We start from the raw sequence: 24,338 nt of genomic DNA, 5'->3' as shown, positions 1-24,338 counted from the left end.
CAATAAAGAGAACAATGAAAAAGATATCACGAAAGTAATACCATTTATAATAGCCCCTAAAAAAATAAAATACTTAGGAATAAATCTAACCAGGGATTTAAAAGACCTATGCAAAGAAAACTACAAAACACTACTGCAAAACTAAAAGAGATCTACATAAATGGAAAAACATACCATGCTAATGGATAGGTAGATTTAACATTGTGAAAATGAAAATTCTACACAAAACAATTTACAGATACAAAGCAATCTCAATCCAAATAGCAACGACATTCTTTTTTTTTTTTTTTGCATAGAGACAAAATTTATTAGTGGTTATCAGGCACTGTGAAAAGCAGGGGATGAGGAGTTATTGCTCAAGAGACATTTACTATCTGTTTAGGGTGATGAAAAACTCTTGGAAATAGATTGTTGTGATGGTTATACAACATGGTGAATGTAGTTAATGCCAATGACATTCTTTAAAGAGATGGAAAAACTAATCATTAACTTTATATGGAAAGGGAAGAAGCCTCAGATAACTAAAGGACTATTGAAGAAGAAGAATAAAGTAGGAGGATTTGCACTACCTGACCTCTGAACCTACTATACAGCTACGGTAGTCAAAACAGCCTGGTATTGGTACAATGACAGATGCATTGATGAATGGAACAGAATTGAGAACCTAGATGTATATCCATCTACCTACGATCTTCGACAAGGGCCCAAAGTCCATCAAATAGGAATAAACAGTCTTTTTGACAAACGGTGCTGGCAAAACTGGATGTCCATCTGCAAAAAAAATGAAACAGGACCCATATCTCACACCATATACAAAAACTAATTCAAAATGGATCAAAGATCTAAATATAAAGCCAAAAACTATAAAGTTCATAGAAGAAAAAAATAGGATCAATGCTAGAGGCCCTAATCCACAGTGTTAACAGGATACAAACCATAACCAACACTGCACAAACTCCAGATGAAAAGCTAGACAACTGGGATCTTCTAAAAATTAAACACTTATGCTCATCAAAAGACTTCACCAAAAAAGTAAAAAGAGAACCTACAGATTGGGAAAAAAATTCTGGCCATTACAAATCAGAAAAAGATCTAATCTCTAAAATCTACAAGAAAATCCAACAGCTCTACTACAAAAAGACAAATAATCCTATTAAAAAATGGGCAAAGGAAATGAACAGACACTTCACCAAAGAAGACATTTAAGTGGCCAACAGACACATGAGGAAATGCTTGGGATCACTAGCCATTAGAGAAATGCAAATTAAAACCACAATGAGATACCATCTCACCCCGGCATTACTGGCACGAATAAAAAAAAACTGGAAATAACAAACGTTGGAGAGGCTGAGGGGAGACTGGAACTCTTATGCACTGCTGGTGGGAATCCAAAATGATACAACCATTTTAGAAAATGATATGGCACTTAGAAAGCTAGAAATAGAAATACCATAAGATCCAGCAATATCACTCCTAGGAATATATCCTAGAGAAATAAGAGTTGTCACACGAATAGACATATGCATACCCATGTTCACTGCAGCATTGTTCACAATAGAAAAAATATAGAAACAACCTACATGCTCATCAACAGATGAATGGATGAACAAACTATGGTACATAAACACAACGGAGTAGTATGCAATGATAAAAAACAATGATTAATCTTCGAAGTCTCTCATTACATGGATGAATCTGGAGGGCATTATGCTTAGTGGAATAAGTCAATCGAAAAATGACAAATAATTGTATGAGACCATTACTCTAAAAACTCATGAAACGATTTACACAGAAAAAGAAGCAATCTTTGATTGTTAGGAGAGGGAGAGGGGTGGGAGGAAAACACTAAATAGACAATAGATAAGTGGTAACTTTGGTGAAGGGTAAGGCAGTACACAGTACTGGGGAAAACAGCACAACTTGTCCAAGGCAAGGTCATGGATGCTCCATAGACACATCCAAACTCCCTGAGGGACCAAATTGGTGGGCTGAGGGCTGTGGGGACCACAGCCTCAGGGAAAATCTAGCTCAACTGGCATAATACAGTTTATAAAGAATATGTTCTACATTCTACCTTGATGAGTAGTGTCTGGCGTCTTAAAAGCCTGTGAACAGCCATCTAAGATAATCCACTGGTCTCATCCCTTCGGGAGCAAGGGAGAATGAAGAAAACAAGACACAAGGGAAAGATTAGTTCAAAGGACTAATGGACTACAACTACCACAGTCTCCGCCAGACCGACTCCAGTACAACTTGGAGTGCCCAGTTACCACCACTGACTGCTCTGACAGGGATCACATCAGAGGGTCCCAGACACAGCTGGAGAAAAGTGTGGAACAAAATTCTAACTCACATAAAAAGGCCAGACTTACTGGCCTGACAGAGACTGGAGAAACCCCAAAAGTATGGCCACTGGACACTCCTTTAGCTCACTAATGAAGTCACTCCTGAGGTTCACCCTTCAGCCAAGATTAGAGAGGCCCATAAAACAAAACAAGACTAATGGGGCACAACAGCCCAGAGACAAGGACTAGAAGGCAGGAGTGGACAGGATAGCTGGTAATAGGGAACCCAAGTTCGAGAAGGGAGCGTGTTGACATGTCGTGGGGTTGTTAACCAATGTCATCAAACAGTACGTATACTAACTGTTTAATGAGAAACTATTTGTTCTGCAAACTTTCATCTAAAGTACAATAATAAAAATTTTTTAAATATATATATCTTTTAATGCATCTCTAGTTTTCTACATTTCCTCTGCTTCAGTAGGGGCATTTCTTCTGCTTCCATGAGTTTGTTTTTAATGAGCTACAAGACATGTATAACATTCATGTGCCTTATCAAAGTTCCATGGAGGTCAGAATTAAAACCATAACCCCAAACATATCAAGTCCCCATCCATTACTTAGCATTCCAGGAAATGTTCCCTTATCTGATCATGCACTCTTCTAATTCCAACTCTAGACTCAGCATGATTAAGACATAAGTCTTTCAAGAAATATCCAATCTTACAAGGGCAGGAGGCAGTGGGCACCTAATACATTTAATAATGCAAAGCTAAACTCTGTCCCATCAGAGCCCTGGTGGCACAACAGGAGCCTCAGGTTGTTAACCAAAAGGTCAGCAGTTTAAATCCACCAGCCGCTTCTTGGAAACCCTAATGGGCCGTTCTACTCTGTCCTATAGGCGCTATGAATCAGGATCAAATGGATGGCAATGGATTTGGTTTGGGATGTGATGCCAAAGCATGAATCTGAAATAAAAAAAATCCAGGTACTGTTCTGCTCAAATGTAACTTCAACACTTTTTGATGTATTTTCAGTTTAGCTTTATTTTATTTCTCAGTATAAATACATTCAATCTGTATGCCATTTCACCCCATATTTATTGATATCCAAGTATCCACACCACATTGGCATGTATGGAGCAAATTTGCCCTTACCAAATCCAAGATTTTACATTTACAGGCAAGCATCACTTTTGCTGATGCTTCTGAAATATTACTGTGCACTGTTTCTCTTAGTCTCATGTGACCTGCTGTCAAATAACCCACTGTTAATTAGCAAAGGTTATTTTGTTCAGTTATCTCTGCTTCTTTGTTCTAAGAGAAATCCATTTCTCACTAAAACAATAACCATTAAACAAAATCATAAGTACTCCTCTACATTTTCACTCCCACATCTATTGGCCTGGCTGGTATTACTAGTTATACTTCTCATATTGATTGTTACAATGCTATTTAAAATACCACAGGAATATTGAACAAATGCAGAATCAGGGAAATATGCCATAGGTGTATCTGTTCGTCCAGTCACCATAAATTGAGGTCAGTGGGAGTGGGACATCCACAAGAATAAGTCATTGACAGAACTGCATCAAAGTCAGGTATTAGTCTCAGCATCCAGCCTTGGCCATATGCCTTAGAAGCCCTTGTGGATACTTAGATTCTTTTTTTTTTTTTTTTCATTCTGGGATCTAGCTTTCTATTGCATTCACTTGCATAAGGAATTAATGGAAACACCTTTGCTTCTTTTCCAAGATTATGGATTTCTCTAAGATCAGGTTCTTGGAATACAAAGCAGATAACTCACAGTGGATGGTAGTATTTTACAGGAAAGCAAAGTTAAGCAATTCCATTCCAGAGAGTGAACAGAATATCCTTGAGTCCAAAAAAAATAAATAAATAAAAATTAATCTTGTAGGGAAGTCAATAATATTGTGACTGAGAAAGGACTTTCTAAAATCAATTCTATTAAAATGCTTTCTCCCAGCAAAATCTAACATAAACTAAAATAATAATAATAAAATAAGCTGATGTTCACAGCAACTGAAGTGCAAGAAATGTCACCAATTGTGGCCTTTATTACTGCATTAGCAGAAATGGTTAGGAGTATTTAAATTTTGCCCTCTTAATTACTCACTCACTGGTCCCTTACAATAGCAACTCAATTGTTCTCCTGTGTTTAACTTTGGCCAACAAGAAATTCTCACATTACCAGGTTTTTGTCAGGGTATATCTATAAATGGTAACAGCAAGAAATGAAAGCATTTATAAAAAATGAAAGCAATGGGTGAACAATCCTGCTAGTTAGTTTATTTCCATAGATGAGCAAAATAAAACCTTTGGTGATGACTACAGAGGTAAGTAGCAAGTTATACTGTGCTTTAATGCAATTGTGACTATGCATATTATCCAACATAATTTTACTCACTATACTTAACTGTGTACAACAGTACAGTATAGGATTACCCCTCAACATGTTTACATCTTGGCCCCACATCTAGGCCCTCCCTGAGAACTGGGCTGCCAGGCTTTAGTGCCTTCCAAGTACTTTTCTGTTTCCATGTGAAGCAAGGTATTAATCTGGAAGGGTGTCTTTCCCTTGGACTATTTTGTCTTCTTTAGATGGTTAAAACAGATCGTATAAAGGCTAGTGGGCTACTAAATCTGCTTAAATTGAACACTTCTCCTCTATTTCAGTCTAGGCCCCAATGTAACACTGAATTACCTGCTCCCAACACTATCCTTCCACTTTCTCACTAATTACCACCTCCCTGCCCAGTATGCTCCCATGAAGAAAGCTGAAAAATCTTATAGTTGATGAAATTTTAAAACAAGGTTATCCATAAGCAAAGCTATTTTTATTAAAGAAACTTTAGGAAGATGGAAATATCAGTAGAACATTAAAAGTTAAAGCTGAAAATAGGTATTAACATACCAATTCTACAACACTTTGATTTATGTGCTGATCCCAGAAGATCCTTACTGTAGCCAGTAGTAGAAGAGAAGACAAAGAAGGAAAGATCACCAATGTTTGAAATAAAATCTGGTGCTTTTGATCTAAATTCTGTTCCTCCTAATTCAGAAGACTAAGCATAGGTATGTTCTATCCTGAAGCAGGAAGTATGCAACTTTCACTTTCCAAAGGTGAAATTAGAGAAGAAAGAAGAGTTAGCAATTGTTTTTTTTTAAATAACTCTAGCCTTGTAAATGTGGCCTTTTAACTTCATTTGTGGAAGCAAAATGCTAAGGAGTCTATATATAAAGTTTACCCTTCTAAGCATCCTAAGATTTATCATCCAAGGCTATGATCACAGATATTTCTGGAACTCTGAGAGGCCATGTTACAAAAAAGTCACCTGGTATGAAGGCCTTTACAGAATACAATGGATGCAAAACCATAGAAGGAAGTTCAGAGCTTTTCCTCTTAACCAAAGTCCATAGCTGAGAATGTACACTTGGCAGACCCAATGAAACATTCCCACCTTTACTCCTTCTGCAGGGGACAATTCTGGGTTCTCTAATATGGCTGAAACAGACCACATGTTCTTCTAGAGTTGGAGGTGTTGTCATCCACTCTTGGCTTTTCAATCAACTGACTTACATAAATCTGGGTAAGTTTTTTAGTCTCTCCATGTTACCACTTTCCCACACCCTGAAATAAATGGACTAGTGCTGGGTGGTACCTGCCTAATGGAGAGCTTAATGTGGAGGAATTTTCTTCTTTTTAAATTAATATTTGGAAATAAAATGATAGATCCTGGACATTTGAAATGGATATATCTGTAGAAATTGTCACATTCACAAACTGACACCCAAAAAAACACTTTGTGAAAAACTAAGCAAAAAGCAATGCTATTTATTCATTCACTACTTAGTGAGTCACTCCAGCATACCAGCCCCTTAGCTTGTAGTATTCAATTTGAGCTACAAACCTTGGGTATACTTTTGCATTTAACTCTTACAAAGACCCTTTAAGGCAGGTGTTATTATTAGTAGTACTATTTTTAACTATTCCAAGTTACTGCAAGTGGCAAAACGCAGGAGTGGTGTGCAAGTAGCAGACAAAACTTTTCTGAGGGTCTATTATTAAAAAAAAAAAAAGAAAAAAATACTGCGCATAGTGTGGGAGTTGATTTCCCTTGAAGTCAGCAGCACCATCTGTCCCAGAACTAGCTGCCTACCTTCCTTGGCCCTCTGTGCAGCGGATGCTGGTACGCTCTGGGCACAGTACACCTCTCGGGTCTGGATGCCACCACCGCAAACGGGTCCTGTCGCGTGCCAGTGGGGGTCCTGCTGCTCAAGGAGGAGAGAGACTTGGCATTCTTTCCATTCAGAGGTTCTCCAGGAATACCTGTTTGGGTTTGATCGATTTAAAGAAGAAGTAAGGAAAATGTAAAATTCAAAAGAAAACTTAAATCATGACATCAAGTGTGTATAATAATCTCTCTTTCTGCAACCAATTCAAAGTCTGCTGGCTTTGAATTACTGTTGTTGTTGTTAACTGCCATCAAGTCAGCCCCTGACTTGTGGTGACCCCATGTACAACAGAACAAAATGCTGCCCCTTCCTGCTCCATCCCCATGATAGGTTGTGGATTAGACTTTTGTGATCATTAGCCGATTTCCAGAAGTAGTTCAACAGGCCTTTCTTCCTAGTCTGTCTTACTCCAGAAGCTATGCTGAAACCTATCCAACATCATAGCAACACACAAGCCTCTACTGAAGGCCATGTGGTGGCTGTGCATGAGGGGCATTGGCCGGGAATCAAACTCAGGTCTCCCATATGGAAGGTGAGAATTCTACCACTGAACCACCACTGCTCTCTACCAGTAACCAGTTGTTGTTGAGTCAATTCTGACTCATGGCGGCCCCATGTGTATCAGAGCAGAACTATGCGCCATAGGGTTTTCAATGTCTGATTTTTCCGAGGAAGATCGCCAGACTTTTCTTCCAAGGTGCCTCTAGGTGAACTCGAAAGTCCAACGTTTCATTCAGCAGTCAAGCATGTTAACTGTTTGTACCACTCAGGAACTAAAAGAAGAGCTCTTTGACTCAATGAACATTCTATGGAGCACAGTTCTACGCTGACACACCTGGGGTCACAACTGGTGGATTCTGAGTTACCCCCCAAAAAAACAGTGGCCGTTGAGTTGGGATTCCACTTGAAACCAAATAAGCCTAATTCATAGCAGCTGAACTTGTTGTGGGGTTTCATGTCACAAACTATTGGATGACTTTGTGTGAAAGCTGGCCTTCCTTTTCTAATTAGTAGGATAGAGTATGAATCTGTGAAGTTGTGCATACATTATTTTAAAAGGGCAGAGGTGACCTCTAAATTTTCAACTTTGTTAATATAGAAGTCTAATTCTACCCATCTGACCCTTGCCATTGGGATAAAGGTATATATATTAAAAATTAGTTAAGACTAGGCTACCCTATTTATTTGATAACTACTTTTTTACATATGCAGCTATGCTTTTACATAAACTGACTCAGGAATATATTCCTTTAGTTTATAGATGGTTATGAAACACAGTGACAATTAGGTCAGAAGATAAGTGTAGAGAAGATAGTCAAAAGGTGACATGTTTTTTGCTATTATGCCCACTCCCCAAAATCCAATAGCACAGGACTTGCTCTAGGCCCAGTGAAGGGTTAGTAAAAGTCAGTAACTATTTATGCTTCCGGAGACCTGGGAAACTTTCAGGAGCCCCGGTAACTTCTGGGAAGTGGCCTACAGGTATTTCATTTACTCACCCCTATCACAATACTTGAGCACGTAACCCCGATTTCAGTAAATTTATTTACAAATAATCATAATACAACATACTCATATAAAATATACAAAACAGAAATCTTTACAAGATGACATAAAGATAAGCTATTTTTTTAAACTAACACTAGTTTTGCATATACTATGTGCCACACACTCTTCTAAGCAGTTTACACATGTTAACTCATTTCACCCTCACAACAGACCTCTAAGGTGAGTACTATTTAATTGCCATTTTACAGATGGGAAACTGAGGCACACCACTGATAAGCAGCAGAGCTGGGATTCAAACCCAGCAGCCGGCCTCTAGCATCTGGGTACCTAACCCCTGCACAACACTCTGGGGTCTCTGCAATTGCTATTCCATCCTCCTGATCGGAATGGCATTAATCTTTCAAGGCATGATGTGCACTTTGGGAGATGTTAATCATTAATGACAGTGGCTGTAAATCCATAGTTCAAGTAGTCTTCTTGATTATCATATCTGAATAGATGGTCATTGTTTTGCACCCCTTGATGGAGCTGACTGGGAGCTTTCAAAACCCAGAACAGGTGTCAGCACGGCCATTTTCCTTTCCTCCCCTTTAGAAATCTGTTGAAGCCACTTATCTATTTGGTAAGGGATACTTTACTTAAAAAGGGGCCCTGGTGGCACAAGAGTTAAGCAAAAAGTTGGCAGTTCGAACACACCTAGTGACTCTACAGGAGAAAGACCTGGTAATCTTCTTTAAAGATTACAGCCTAGGGTACCCTATGGGACAGTTCTACTTTCACATGGGGTGGCTAAGAGTCAAATCGACTTGACGGTACCCAACAACAACAACATGAAATACAGTAACAGACACACAAAAACACATGCACACACATACATGCAAACAAAAGGAAAAAGCACAGTGGAGTTTGTACAAAGTTTAGAGAAAACAAAACAACTATCACAACTACATTCATTTCTGGAGAATTATTTCAGACAGAATGTCCTTTTGTGGGTTATTACAACATTTCTCAAACCCATAGTATTAATACAACCCTACAGCATTCACATAAATACCAACAGACTCATTAACTTTTGGAACAATAAACAAAACTAAGAACATTCTTGTGTCTTCTGTCACATTTCAGATTTGAGGAAAAATGTCTCAGCTTTGTGAGGGCTTAAAAGAAAAAAATCAGAAAATAATAGTAATAATATGTTACCAGTACCCTGACCTTACAAAAACTGGAGTAAAATCAAAATCAAGTAACAGATGCTCAATCAAAAAGTAAATTTCTAAGAAATCTAATACTGATCAAACTCCATCACAATGAATGTCATCATTATAACAAGCTTGAAGGCAGAGCATCATTAGCTTTCTGAAAAGCCCACTGTAGAAAATGATTTGGACAATCCTTTGGGATTTGTTGCACCATAATTGTTCTCCCTATACCTTACTACTACACTTCCTTTCCATGTAGTTTTCCAAGGCTTGAACATTATTTCTGTGGGTCGACAACAGTTGAAGTGCTGAGTAGGTCCTGCTTATGTTAGATGAATATGGACAATACATTTATAATTCCCCAGCTCACCACTTGTCTGTCAGTCTGTCATACTATGGTGGCTTGTGTGTTGCTATGATGCTGGAAGCTATGCCACTGGTATTTCAAACACCAGCAGGGTCACTCATAGTGGACAGATTTCAGGGGATTTTCAAGACTAAGACAGACTAGAAAGAAAGGCCTGATGATCTATTTCCAAAAATTAGTCAGTGAAAACCTATGGATTACAACAGAATATTGTGCGATATAGTGCTGGAAGATGAGTCCCCTAGGTAGAAAGCACTGCACAACAGCATGAACAATGGACTTAAACACATCAATGATCATGAAGATGGTGCAGGACAAGGCAATGTTTTGTTTTGTTATACCTAAGGTCGCCATGAGTTGGAGCTGGCTTGACAGAAGCAACTAACAACAAAAATTCTCAGATATGAGAGATCGGGAGAAGTCCAGTTCTTCATTTCCCCAGAGACAGTCCTTCTCCAGAGGCAAAGCTCCAGAGCCTTCCTCCTCACTCTGCTCACTCTGACAGAGCCTCACCCCATTCACTCAAGCAGAGCTCTTGCTCCTCATGTCTCAGTCTCAGGGCACAACATCTCTGCATTCTAAGGCAAAATACAGTGTGACAGGGATATGTCAGGGGAGATTGTTACCAGGTTCTCATTTCAAACCCTCTTCTCCAATGGATTCACTGAAAGAAGAGCTCTCTGGCTATTAGGAAAGAGATTAGATACGACAGCTGACAACAAGGTTCCTACAATATAGTTAGCGAGTAAGATAGGGGGTCATGTGGTATAGAAGACAGGCAAGCTTTGGAATCAAACTAATCTGGTTTAAATCTGTGACTTCCCATTTATAAGCCATGAGATTTTGGCCTAGTTCTATTTTCTCATTTGTAAAATGGGGGTAATAATACCAAATATTGAACCTGGTAGATAATAAATGTACATTAAGTGTTCATTCTCTTTCTTCTTATGTTCTTCTACATATACGTTTTGTCCCTTGCTGCCACATAAAACACACATATAACATGCACACACACACAAACAATTAACATTTTACTTATGAAGATTTCATCAAAGGTCCTGTTATTAGAAATGCCAGAATTGCCATGGTCTACGTTCCAGCCACCGAGGTTCAGCAAAGAGTATAAAAGAAACGTAAAGTTTGGACTTACAGCAAGTCACAATAATTTGCCTGCTTGTTGGAAAGGAATGGGCCAGACTGTATAAAATGCTTTTTCAATTAATTTATCACGACCCTACAAGAATTAGCAATGGAGAGATTTGGTAAATCATTATGAAGAAAAATGAAAAGGAAAGTTTAATGACTATGGTTTTATAGAAAGTAACAAAAACCCTGTTGGTAGCTCATTAACCAAAATCACCCAATTTTCATTCACTGACAAACGACAAATTCTCTAAAGAATTGTAGAACATTTGTCACTATCGCTATTGTTTCCCACCTCAGAGAAAATACCAACCCAGCAAGAGGCAAAGGAGAAAAGCACACTAGTAAAGGGCTTCTATGTTCCTTTTAAAAATGTGGGTCTTTTCATAGTCTTCGCTCATCTCTCTATTTTTTTTCAAAAGCCCTATCTATGTTTAGTCACAAATCACCTGGCAACCATAAAAACAGAACATCCCAAACTCTACCAACCCGACAAAGTGTCTCTAGGATCTGACAGAATAAGAAATCAAAGAAAGGACTCCGCTCAGCTAAACGCTACTCGCATTCTCCTTTAGAAGTTGTTACGGTAACAGTCCCCCAGCCTCCGGAAAACGTGGCTTTGTGACTTCCTGGGACCTTCTCTTTAATGGCTAATGCCTGTGTCAAAGACCATGCCAATTCAAACCCCTATCTCCCAACTCCAATTCCTTTCAACACACCCTCTTTCATCCTCCTGCTCAGGAGGGGAATATGGGAAGTCTCGAAGACCAGGTCCTACCTCGTAAAGGTGAGCAGCACTTTGAAATTGACTGTGGAAATTCCTTAAGTAGAGTAGAAGGCCACGGAATGCAGGAAATAAATTAATCCTCACAACTCCTTACCAAAGTGAGTATGTAAGGTTAATGGGCTTTTCTTTCCATAGGTTCCAGCCGAACAGTGTAGAGAAGGCATTAATTTATTTGGGCTACCAGGGTATCATGATATATTTCCCAAGTAACAACAGTAACGGTCCACATCTACTGCAAGCTTACTCTGTGTTAGGCACTGTGCTAAGCACCATATGTGCATTACTTCATTTAATTCTCCCAACAACTCTGTGAGGAAAATATTATTTCCCATTTTACAGATAAGAACAGCATGAAGAGTGAGTAACCCTTCCAAGGTCACACAAGTAAGTAAGTGAAAGAGCAACAGCCAAAGTCAGGTTTAACTGATGGTAAAACACATATCCTTTTTTTCTTTTTTTTTTAAATTGTGGTAAAAATACATGTAACAACAATCTTCACGTGTATAGTTCAATAATATTAATTATATTCACTATGTTGTTCAATCATTAGGCTCATCTGTTCCCAAAATTTTCCATCACCCTTAATAGAAGCTCAATGATAACTCTGGCAGATTAAAAAAAATGAATGGCAATCCCATGAAGCTTGGTCAGGTGGTATGGAAAGCAAATTCATTAGATAATAGCTATCCAATTAACCATTACCAGGAAAATTAAATGCTGGTCTTGGTCTGAGAAAATATGTTCTGGATTCAAACAAGAATGCTCTCTTAATAGCCTCTGCTGGTGATAACAATACCGTCAGTGACAACTAACCAATTATTTCACACTGCCAAAATAATATTCTCTTCTAAACTCAAACACAAATGCACAGTTTGAGAATCATTTTATAGCCACTAATTTTATAATTAAAGTGCTGTGATCCACATAGGGTCAAATTTTAGCATTTTCAGGAGATATTATTTTGCAAGTTAAAAAGAGAAAGAAAATGTAAGCCGAACAAAGGAAATTCTACTTGTTGAAATTTAATTCCCACTTAAATGTGCTGAATACCAATTTATAGAGAGGAAAGCTTTCTCAAGACCCTGAAATAAAATGCCCAACATTACTGCCTGGTCATTGAGAATGCTGGGTAAGCCTGCCATTCTTTCACATGGAAACAACTTCAATTTTCCTCCTGTTAATGAGAGAGCCATGCTGTCAGCCACTCTGAGCTCTCCAAATGTTTGAGGCAGGAAATGTTGGAATGTTGGTAACTCAGCTGTGAATGCACAGTGAAAACAATGCCTAAAAGGAAATTTAACTAAGATAATTACAAGCAGGAGAGACTGAAGCCAGAAAGGAGCTAAAAAGCAGGTATCACTAGAAAAAGAAATTAACCTTCCCAACTGGTAAGTGAATCACCCACTCATCCATGTGTTCATTCATTCTTTCTCTCAACAAGTAATACTTATGCTCCAACTATATACCACACAGTATTCCAGCCAATAAGGAGCCTTAGTGGCATAACAGTTAGGCACTCAGCTGCTAATTGAAAGGTTGGCAGTTCAAACCCACCAGCCGCCCCATGTGAGAAAAGACCTGGAGATCTGCTCCCTTAAAGATTACAGCCTAGGAAACCCTATGGGGTAATTCTACTCTGTCATATAGGGTTGCTGTGAGTCAGAATCGACTCAAAGGCACACAGCAACAGCAATTCCAGACAACAGAAATGCACAGCAGTGAGGAAGACAAAGTCCCCGACCATGTGAATATTACCTTCTAATGTGGTAGACAGATACAAACGCATCAATACACAACATGGTGACAGATAATACAGGGAAGAGAGAAATGGATGAGAGAGTGAGTTCAGTGCTATGAACAGAGAAGATCTCTGAGTGCTGAATAAAGTGAAGGAATGAACATAACAAGAGAAGGTGAGCAAGAAGTATTCTAGGCAGACAGAACAGTATGTTCAAAGATCCCAAAGAGGGAGAGCACTTGGCACTTTCTCGGAACAACACAGAAGCCAGTGTGGCTGGGACAGGTGGTCAGGGAGAGAGTGACAGAAAATGAGGGATAGTCAAGGGCTAGGTGATATAGAGCCTTGTAGGCTAACGTAGGGATCCCTGGGTGGTGCAAATAGTTAATGAGCTCAGCTGCCAACTGAAAGGCTGGGAACCCAGGTTCCCAGAGGCACCTCAGAAGAAACGCCTGGCAACGTACTTCTGAAAAATGAGGCATTGAAAACCTTATGGAAAAATGATAGAGTTCTATTCTAACACACATGGAGTTATAATGAGTCGGCATCAACAACGACAACTAGAAAAGGCTAGAATAAGGATTGTGAATGCTGTTCCAATCTGCTGGGAAATCACTGGAGGGTTTTACAAAGAGAGGTAACATGATGATGCAACTTAAGTTTTTAAAGGATCACCCTGGCTACTTAATGAAGAATAGCCTATGGGTAGGGGAGGAAGGAACAGAGGTAGAGAGACAAGTTTGGAAGACTTTGCCAGTCTAGGAGAGATGACAATGGCTTCAGCTGTGGCAGTCACAGCAAACTTGGTGAAAAGTCATCAGACTCTGCATATATTTTGAAGGGGGAGACAACCTTCTAATGGATTAGATTTGGGATGGGAGAAAGAGAGGAGTGAAGGATGATTCCAGTTTTGTTTTGTTTTTTTTGCCATGAGTATTAGCAGTACAAATTTTGGGCACTGATTTCTTAGGTGAGACAGCCCAGGGAAGGGGACAACCCTGACACCAGGACTGTCATTCATTATAACTGTGAAGTTCAGAGTTTCTTTGTTATCTTCTAGAATCTGCTTTCTGAATCTTTCTCCCCAGGCCTGAAACTCATTGTCCAATTTCTTCATATTTTCCATATGACTTAAGTCTACTCTTAGGAAATGGTCTAATAATTGTATCTAATTAAGGCAGAAACACATAACACTTAATATGTTATCATTCCCAGGAGGTATTTGCAGCTCAAAAGTAGAAGTCCAGGTAAATTCAAAGAAAGCACTCTTTTAATTGTGGAAATAATATTTCCACCAAGAGATACAGATAAATTTTGGATTGGGGAAGCCTAATTGAGGCCTTGTAATTACTAATCCAGGTCCAAAAAACCAAACCAAACCCCTTGCTGTCAAGTCAATTCCAACTTAGAGCAACCCTGTAGGATAGAGTAGAACTATCCCACAGGTTTTCCAAGGAGCAGCTGGTGGATTTGAACTGCCAACCTTTTGGTTAGCAGCCAAACTCTTAACCACTGTGCCACCAGGGCTCCTACTCTATACTGCTGTTGTTGTTAGGTGCCGTTGAATCAGTTCCAACTCATCGTGACCCTACAGAGCAGAGAAGAACTGCCCCACAGGGTTTCTAAGGAGTGGCTGGTGGATTCGAACTGCCAACCTTTTGGTTAGCAGCTGAGTGCTTAACCACTGCGCCACCACTCCAACCTAAGGAAATCCATAATCAAACCATTCTCTGAACTGAAGAAGGTATGGGGCAGAAAAAACAAGAAAATCATTACTATGAAGCACTCGTAGAGACATCCTAAATTAGCAAAGCCAAAGTTAGAAAAGTAGGCATATTTAGTGACTATTTTTAAAAGGCCTGCATCCTACTAATGTGACTTAAAATGATTCTAATAGCAGTAAGATGCCAGGACCATCACAGTTTTACAGCCACTTCTGACCTTTAGAATCCATGCTTCATCACTCCCATAAAGCTTAGAATTGCTTACAAAGTGTAAATTTCTTTTCTCCTTCTCCTAAAGTGTAGATATAAAGCAAAGCAACATGAAATCTTAAGTGATTTAATGATGACAGATTGAAAGAATAATTGCATTAGTTAATGGTCATGTTTTGACTGAGTATATATAGATTTACAACACTCTTGGAATTGAATCCCTAGTACAAAGTATTCAAATTAAATGCGTGTGTATATTAAAAACTCAGTGTACTGCGCAGCATAACTAATTTATTATAATGTCTGTTGTCCTTTTAAAGTTGTAAATTCATTTCGAAAAGAATTAACTTGTCATTTTTGCTGAACAGATCACCAAAATAAAGGGAACTGATCAAGCTTTACATGTTTTATGCTCTAGTAGTTTTTTATTGAATAGAGTGGGACTATTGATTATAGAACGCTACTCTGAAGTACAAAGCTCTTTGCTCTTCAGTAGATGGTTTTGCGAGCCAAACTCTAAATACGTATTACTAATAGACTTCTATCACTATGCACAGCACTTAGCAGTACGTTAACTTTCTTACACTAACCAGGGAACAAAATCTTCAGCCCAGGAAGAACTTAAAATAAAGCGGCACAACAAAGACTCAGGAAGCTATATGCACCAGTAATAAGACTGTGGTTGTTAGGTGCCATCTAGTCAGCTCCAACTCATAGTGACCCTGGGTACCACAGAATGAAACAGTGCCCAGTCCTGCGCCATCCTCATGATCATTGTTACGCTTGAGCCTATTATTGCAGCCACTGTGTCAATTCATCTTGTTGAGGGTCTTCCTCTTTTTTGCTGACCCTCTGCTTTACCAAGCATAATGTCCTCTCCAGGGACTGGTCCCTCCTGATAACATGTCCAAGTCTCTCCATCCTTGCTTATGAGGAGCATTCCACCTGTATTTCTTCCAAGACAGATTGTTCATTCTTCTGGCAGTCCGTGGTATATTCAATAGTCTTCTCCAACACCATAATTCAAATGCATCAATTCTTCTTCAGTCTTCCTTATTCACTATCCAGCTTTCGCGTGCATATGAGACGCATATGAAACGACTGAAAATACCATGGCCATGGCTTGGGTCAGGTGCACCTTAGTGCTAAAGTGACATCTTTGCTTCTTAGCACTTTAAAGAAGTCTTCTACAGCAGATTTACCCAATGATTTTCTCAGCATACAGACTGAATAAATATGGTGAAAGAATACAACCCTGACACACACCTTTTCTGATTTTAAACCATGCAGTATCCCCTTGTTCTGCTTGAATGACTGCCTCTTGATCTATGTACAGGTTCCACATGAGCACAACCAAGTGTTCTGGGATTCCCAGTCTTTGCAATGTTATCCATAATCTGATATGATCTACACAGTCAAATGCCTTTGCATAGTCAATAAAACACAGGTAAACATCCTTCTGGTATTCTCTGCGATCAGCCAAGATCCATCTCACATCAGCAATGACATCCCTGGTTTCACTCTTCTGAATCTGTTTCCTTCTGATGAAACAATTTCCAAATTCTTTGAGAAGAGTTGTTTCTTTTCTAAAACAGATTCTCTTGGGGATACCAGGTCATGACTCCCTTACTCCTCAACTGCTACAGAGAAGCTTCTTAATTAAAACAATAAAAAAAAAAAAAAATCTTTAAAGCATCCATTGAACTCATTTGACAACCATTCATTGAGCTCATACTATGTACAAATTGTTAGGTGCTATGGTAGAAAATCAGTGGGAGAAGATACAGAAGACATGGTAAGTGATGTGCGTGTCTGCTCCAGGAGCCAACCTTTTACAAACGCAGACAGTGATCTCATACCTCCCCCTTTTTCAAGCTACTCTTAAGACCAATCACAACAGAGACTTCCTATCTGGAAAACCAAACATAATGCTAGCAGGAGCATGAGGCCATTGGGGACTGCAGCAAACTCCGTATGTTCATCCCTTTCCTGGGTAGATGTCTATATTTAATCTTCAGCTGCTCTTTGTAAGAAATATCTTCTAATGCTTTACATACATTATAATAAGTATAAACATGGACTAAAGTATCCTGTGCATAATATTGTTCTGAAACTGCCCTGCATTTGAGCACTCATTCATTCACCCGATTTTTACTCAGCATCTACTATGAGTCAGAGTCTCTGGGTGGTGAAAATGATTAACAAATACACCTGGCTATGCAAAAGATGTAAACCCTGGTGGCATAGTAGTTAAGAACTACAGCTGCTAACCAAATGGTCGGCAGTTCAAATCCACCAGGCGCACCTTGGAATCCCTATGGGGCAGTTCTACTCTATTTGATAGAGTCGCTATGAGTTGGAATCGACTCGACTCGACTTGACAGCAATGGGTTTGGTTTGGATTTTATCCAAAAGATTGGTGGTTTGAGTCTACCCAGAGGAGCCTTGAAAGGAAGGTCTGGAGGCTGCCTCCAAAAAATCAGCCACTAAAAATCCACAGAGCACAGTTCTACTTTGACACACAATCAACTCGACGGCAACTGAAAACAACAAAACAAACAGCAACAATAAAAATTATGGGCCAGGCAGTTTTCTAGGCACTACCATTTCTCAGGTAAAAGAAAAAAAAAAAAAGTCATATTCATATCTATGGGGATGACTGTATTAAACATTCAGAGGATGTAGTTATAGTGTCCTAGATGCTCTAGTTTTGAAAGAGTATATTACAAAGACTCTTAAGGCAAATAATCCAAGTAAACAGAGACTGAAAGTCTTTAGTTTTCTGAATTCTCAAGTCACTAACACACTGACAGGCCCAAGCAGGTCTGAAAAAACATTTCTTCAAAATACATCAATACCAGTATGCACTCCATTCCAACAGGCAAGGGAAGCAAACAATCAAGCCAAGCATTTATCCACCACCTTCTTCTTTGGCTGTATCCCTGGCTTCACTATTCATGTAAAAATACCCACCAACGAATCTCTGGAGTTCTCTCAAGGAAAAATAATTTTATCTAGAAAATCTAAAATTGGGTTTAGTGCCTGAAAGAGATGTTAGGGAAAACCAGGCAGGTCTCAGGGGTATTTGGGTCCCTGGGGTGTGCAAATTGTAAAGGTGCTCAGCTGCTAACCAAAAAGTTGGAGGCTTTAGTCCACCCAGAGCTGCCTCAGAAAAGGCCTGGCAAGCTACCTATTAAAAATCAGCCATTAAAAACACTATGGATCACTGTTCTACTCTGACGCACATGGGGTTGCCATGAGTCAGGGTCACCATGAGTCAGAATCAACTCAATGGCAACTGGTTTTTGGTCTCAGGGAGGTTTTTTACAAGCAAATCGAAGTGGGCTGCAGGAAACACAGACTGGTCTCTCAGTATGATTTTCCACATAGATTTTTTTGTGAAGAGTCTCTTATTTATCCATAATAAAGATATTCACACATTCTGGAAACAAGAAGTGACAGATTCAAAGAGCCATCTATTCAGTGCCAGACCAAAGTATTGAAGTAATGTTTTATAAACTGGCTTTTCTGTGCAGTAATATCATAAACTCTATATAATACTATCAACCATGCAGCTTCTGCCTTGAGATCTTGTTAAAAGTTTTACTCTACGCTCGTCACTGTCACTATTTAATAGTGATTTCTTATATTCAACTTCAAACTCAGAATGATCATTGAAGATACAGAATAGTTATCTTCTTATGAAAACTGTTGCCTCCTGGTGAGGTGATAGAAGATGCTGTAGATTATCTGAGGTATCACTTCCATGAAAGACGTCTGCAGTTGACATTTTTCAATATTCTTATGTGATACAGTGTCTTCAGCCAGAACTAGGATTCCTTACTTAAGCAGAAGGGATCAGCTGTTCCAGAATTAGGTCATGTCTCAGCTCTCTGATATTAAGAAGTTATAAATATTATAGCCTCCATGTCTTCTGTCTTTATCTTATCTACTCAAAAGAGCCATCTTATTCTTTATAGTCTCAGAATGATTTTCACCTTCGCTTTCATTGAGATGTAGGATCTAACACATTAGATGTTAATCTGGACATAGAAGAGGACCCAAGTGCCAAGGTGTCTTAAAAAAACTGGTATCTTTCAGTGTTTTGGGGCATAGAATAAAATAACACACAAGGTCGTGATTTCCAGTAAGATAGGCGATGACCACACCAAAAGAAAAAGTGTCAGATGGCAAGCAGATTTATTCCACCGTCAAGGTTCTACATCCACCTCACAATAGACAGGAAAACCTGCAAAATTCAGAACCTGTATAAGGTGGAACCTGTTCAGAGAAGGAAAACTCATTGGGTGTTTATGAGGTAAGATTCTTAATAGAGAGCAATAGAAAAGTGGTAAGCACCTGTTAAAGCCAGAAAACTTGTGAGACCCAGAAAAACAAGGCAGTCCCATCAAGTTCCAACTTTCACAGATTTCACTGTACTATGTGAGTGTCAGAAACCCTAGTGGCTTAGTGGTTAAGAGTTCGGGTGTGAACCAAAAGGTCAGTAGTTCAAATCCACCAGGTACTCCTTGGAAACCCTGTGGGGCAGTTCTACTCTGTCCCATAGGGTCGCTAAGAGTCAGAATCGACTTGATGGCAACGGGTTTGGTTTTTTGTTTTTTTTATTTTTATTTTTTTATGTATTTAGTGTTATGTTGGAGATGGGACACAGAATTACAAGAAGACTGTGCAATGCTGAAGGAAGAGGTTTCTTGGGGTCTATATATGTCTTGGAGTCCTGGTGGCACAGTGGTTATGAGCTATGGCTGCTAACCAAAAGGTCAGCAGTTCAAATCCAGAAGCTGCTCCTTGGAAACCTATGGGGCAGTTCTACTCTGTCCTATAGGGTTGCTATGAGTCAGAATCAAATTGACGGCAACGGGTTTGGTTTTTCGGTTTGATATACATCTTGGTCACAAAATCGCAAGCTTGGTGCATGACAATACTAGTTCTAAAATTTCCCAAGTTACCATAACATACACTTTGTTTCTGTCTCCTTTTAAGTTAGCTGAGGACCCCCAAGTCAACATTCAAAGTGTTCTAATCTCAGGGAGCACTTACGTATGGGCTGCTCTTGATCGCAATTCCTTTCATGGAATATGCCCTAGAGGCTGGCATTCTATTATTAGGGATCTGGAATAGTATTTAAAGTTAAAATGCTGGTTGGTGGAATCCAGATGGTGGAAACAGTACAGCCAAAGCTATGCAACTGAAGAAACAAGTACTTTTTTGAGCAATATTGATTCAGGAAGTAGAGTTCTCCTCTAACCTTAGGGCTTTTACTCCTGCTGTACCCTCTTCTTGGAATATTCTTCCTGTAGTTACCTATATGGCCCATTTCCTCACTTCTTTCAAGTCCTCCCTCAAATCCTGAATTTTCAGATGAAGCTTATCAGATCTACTAAGCAGAGCCTGTGCTGCCCCTATAACATACAGCGTCCTAGAAAGAGCCACCCTTACCCTACTCTAGTTTGTTTTCTTATCCATAGCACATTTACAAACTATATAGTTTATTATATTTATCTAGTGGGAAAACCATGCTGGTCGCAGGGGAGTTGGAGTCTCTGGGTGGTACAAATAGTCAGCAGGCTCAGCTGCTAATCAAAAGGTTGGGGCTTGAGTCCACCCAGAGGCACCTTAAAGAAAAGGTCTGGCAAGCTACTTCTGAAAAATCAGCCATTAAAAACTCTACAGAGCCCAGTTCTACTCTAACGCACATGAGGTCACTATGAATTGGGGATGCCATGATTCAGCATCCACTCAATGGCAACTGGTTTTTTCGTCTCAGGGGGTTGTTCTACAAACAAATCAAAGCGGGCTGCAGAAAATATAGATAAGTCTATGATAAAAACTTCATGGGTCTCTCAGTATGATTTTCCACACAGATATTTTGTGAAGAGTCTCTTGCTTATTCATAATAAAGATCAATTCACACATACCAGAAACGAGAAGTGATGGACTCAAAGTTGGAACTGACTCCATGGCACACAACAACAAGCGTTTACATTTCCACTAAAACGTAAGCCCTACAAGGGCAAGAAACTTTGCCATTTTGTTCACTGAGATATCCCAAACAACATAGTGCTTGGCACATAGCAAGAACTCAATGTATTATTGAATGAAGAATGCATCTCTTAGAGCAAAGATGGTGGAATGGTAAAAAGCAAAACATCCATTCTAAACGGGTTAAAAAAAAAATAAAAAAAACTATGAAGGGTCACAGAAACATACATTTTCCGCTAGGGAGAAATAGAGTGAATCAAAGTGCCTGATGCATGTGACCCAATTAGAATGAATTCTGGGAAAGGAGAAGAGGGCATTTTTGCTCCCTAATATATTTTTGTTTCCATTTCCCTCATTCACAATGAATTTTAATCACTGATGCCAAACTAGAAACAAAAGACAGTACACAGTCTTTATGCCTTCCTGTGGTAGAGCAACAGCCCAGATTTCAGACAAATGAGAATGCCAGGAAGTGTTAATTTTGTTGCTATTATTTATGCATTCTCCTTTCCACAACCAAAAGGAATCATTAGTTAAACCAGCAGGCTCCCTTGGAAACACTGGCCAGTATTTCAGTGGCTTCTCTAAGACTCCTATTTCCTATAAATTAACGCTTTGAGAAGTTTATAAAAAATGTCAAACTCAGCAACATTTTCAGACTAGAGGCTCAGGTTCATCTCTAATGAAATTTGTCACCCTTTATTTTCAGATGCTAAGGTTCAATCAAATGAAGATCGATAGAGAAACTTCATCTTGAGCATGTCCTGAATTATTCCCATTTCATGTTATTTTCTTAAAAAAAAAATACCATCATATATATGAATACATGTATACGTGTATAGAGTCCGTGTGTGGTAAAAACGATTAATGTGCTCAGCTGTTAACTGAAAGACTGATGGTTCGAGGTCACCCAGAGGGCCTCAGAAGAAAGGCCTGGCAATATACTTCCAAAAATCAGCCATTGAAAACCCTATGGAACTGGTCCACTCTGATACGCATGCGGTCACTGTGATGATTAAGATTGTGTGTCAATTTGGCTGGGCCATGATTCTCAGTGTTTAAACGTGATCGCTTCCATGACTGAATATACTGTGAGTAGCCAGTCAGAAGAAAGGGAGTTTCCTTGGGGGTGTGGCCTGCATCTGAATATAAGCAAATATTCTGGCTTTTTGCTCACTCGGGATCTGGATCCTCTAGCTGCCTCCTGTCATCTCACCTCCGGTTCTTGGGACTTGAGCTGTCAGCTTATCTGCCAAATTTGGGATTCGTCAATCTTCACTGCCTCTGAGCGGAGCCCTGCTCTCTGATCTGCCAACCTTGGGATCACCAGCCCCTGCAGCTATGTGAATCAGGAGAAACCTTGTGGTCTTGCCTGCCGATCTTGGAATTCGTCAACCTTCACAGCCCGTGAGCGGGAGCCCTGCTCTCCGACCAGCCGATCTTGAGCTCGCCAGCTTCTGCGGCTGCGTGAATTGGGAGAGGCCTCTACCCTGATCCACGGACTTGGGACGTTGTAGCCTCTACAATCACATGAGCTGTTTCCTTGATATAAATCTCTCTTTATATACATCTATATGCTTTACTGGTTTTGCTTCTGTAGAGAACTCAGCCTAAGACATTTGGTACCGAGAGTGGTTCTAGAGAAACAAAACTGTAAGGATGAGTTTTCTAAATTGGTTCTCAAGTCTGGTTAGTCTTAAAGAGTTTGATGACTCTGCTTCCAGCAGTAAAGAGGGTACTGCCAGTCCATGGCATGAGGTGGCAATACAAATATGCCAAATATCACCACCAGTAGATCAGGTATTGGTGAAAGGTGAGGCTCAGGGTGAACACATGTGTGATACCTTTCTACAGCTTTGTCAGAATGAGAAGTATAAGGAAGCTGGTTGGTTTGTCCTACTGTCGCTAGACAAACTGGTGAAAGAAAGAGATGCGCTCAGGGCTTCAGAGTCAAAGCTCAAGTGCTGCATACATGGCCTCAAGGATTCCACTTGTGCTTTGAAAGAAAGCCTTATGTCCTGTAGTAACTAAAATTGCCGGAAACCAAACCCAGAGTCTTATTCTAAGAGTGGCTGAATTATAATGCTGGCTCAATTGCCAACCTCGAGAGGTGTCTGAAGTTAAAGTAAGGGCACAGATTGGGAAGAATCTGGATCCTTAAACTTGGGATGGGGATGTATGGGCCTATAATCATGAAGCTTGGGACACTGAGCCCCGTAGATTCCATTGAATCAGTCCTGCCAGCAGAACCAGTCCCATCTGAAGAAATTCCTTCACGTTTGTCTGCTAAACCACCCTGCCTAGAAAAACCATTAGCCCCTCCACTCCCGTCTAATGAGATTAGCCCTAGCACAGCTGCCTCAAAAGCCCTTCCCTGAGTGATTGCCTGGGGCATTGCCTGAGGCAGATGCTTTACAGGACAAGGCTGAAGGTGATCTCAAAACAATTCCACACTACTGATTCTGGATTCTAGACCTATAAGTAGGTTTAAGTCCCAGTGAGCCTCAAAAGGTGAAGTACAAAGTGTGACCCAGGAGGAGGTACACTACACTCCAAAAGAACTACTTGACTTTTCTAATGTGTACAAATAGAAACCTGGGCAATATGTGTGGGAATGGCTATTAAGGGTGTGGGATAATGGTACAAGAAACATTAAGATGGATCAGTCTGACTTTATTGATATGGGTCCACCAAGCACAGATTGTTCATTCAATGTTTCAGCTCAATAAGTTAGGACAAGATCTCATAGTTTATTTGGTTGGGTCGCTGAATCATGGATTACGAGGTGGCCTACACTAAATCAGGTTGAATTACCAGATCTGCCTTGGTATACTGCCGAAGGTATCCAAAGCCTTAGGGAAATTGGCATGCTAGAGTGGATTAATCAAGTTAGACCCACAGACCCACACATGGAGTGCCCAGGGGACACACCTTTTACCACAACTGTGAGGAACAAATTTGTGAAGGGAGCTCCAGCATCCTTGAAGACTGTTGTGATTGCTATTTTATGTAAGTCAGATTTGACAGTGGGAACTGCCCTAACTGAATTAAGACACCTAACTACAATGGGGCTGATTGGACCCCGTGGTAGTAGGGGCCAAGTGGCTGCACTCAATCAAC

At 39.8% G+C, this 24,338-nt stretch overlaps 1 protein-coding gene across 1 annotated transcript in view; it reads right to left on the bottom strand.

Moving 5' to 3' along the window:
• THSD7B (thrombospondin type 1 domain containing 7B) overlaps positions 1 to 24,338 on the bottom strand; it is a 1,037,490-nt gene that overhangs the window by 611,838 nt on the left and 401,314 nt on the right. The window contains exon 5 of the mRNA XM_023730207.1: positions 6,463 to 6,632. Within this exon, the coding sequence (XP_023585975.1) occupies positions 6,463 to 6,632 (170 nt within the window). The remainder of the gene's footprint in view (positions 1 to 6,462; positions 6,633 to 24,338) is intronic.

This window comes from Trichechus manatus, unplaced genomic scaffold, assembly GCF_000243295.1.
Source record: "Trichechus manatus latirostris isolate Lorelei unplaced genomic scaffold, TriManLat1.0 scaffold00033, whole genome shotgun sequence".
NCBI classification, from domain to species: Eukaryota; Metazoa; Chordata; class Mammalia; order Sirenia; family Trichechidae; genus Trichechus; species Trichechus manatus.
The sequence above is the reverse complement of the archived record's forward strand: the minus strand, read 5'-3'. Positions and strand labels throughout refer to the sequence as shown.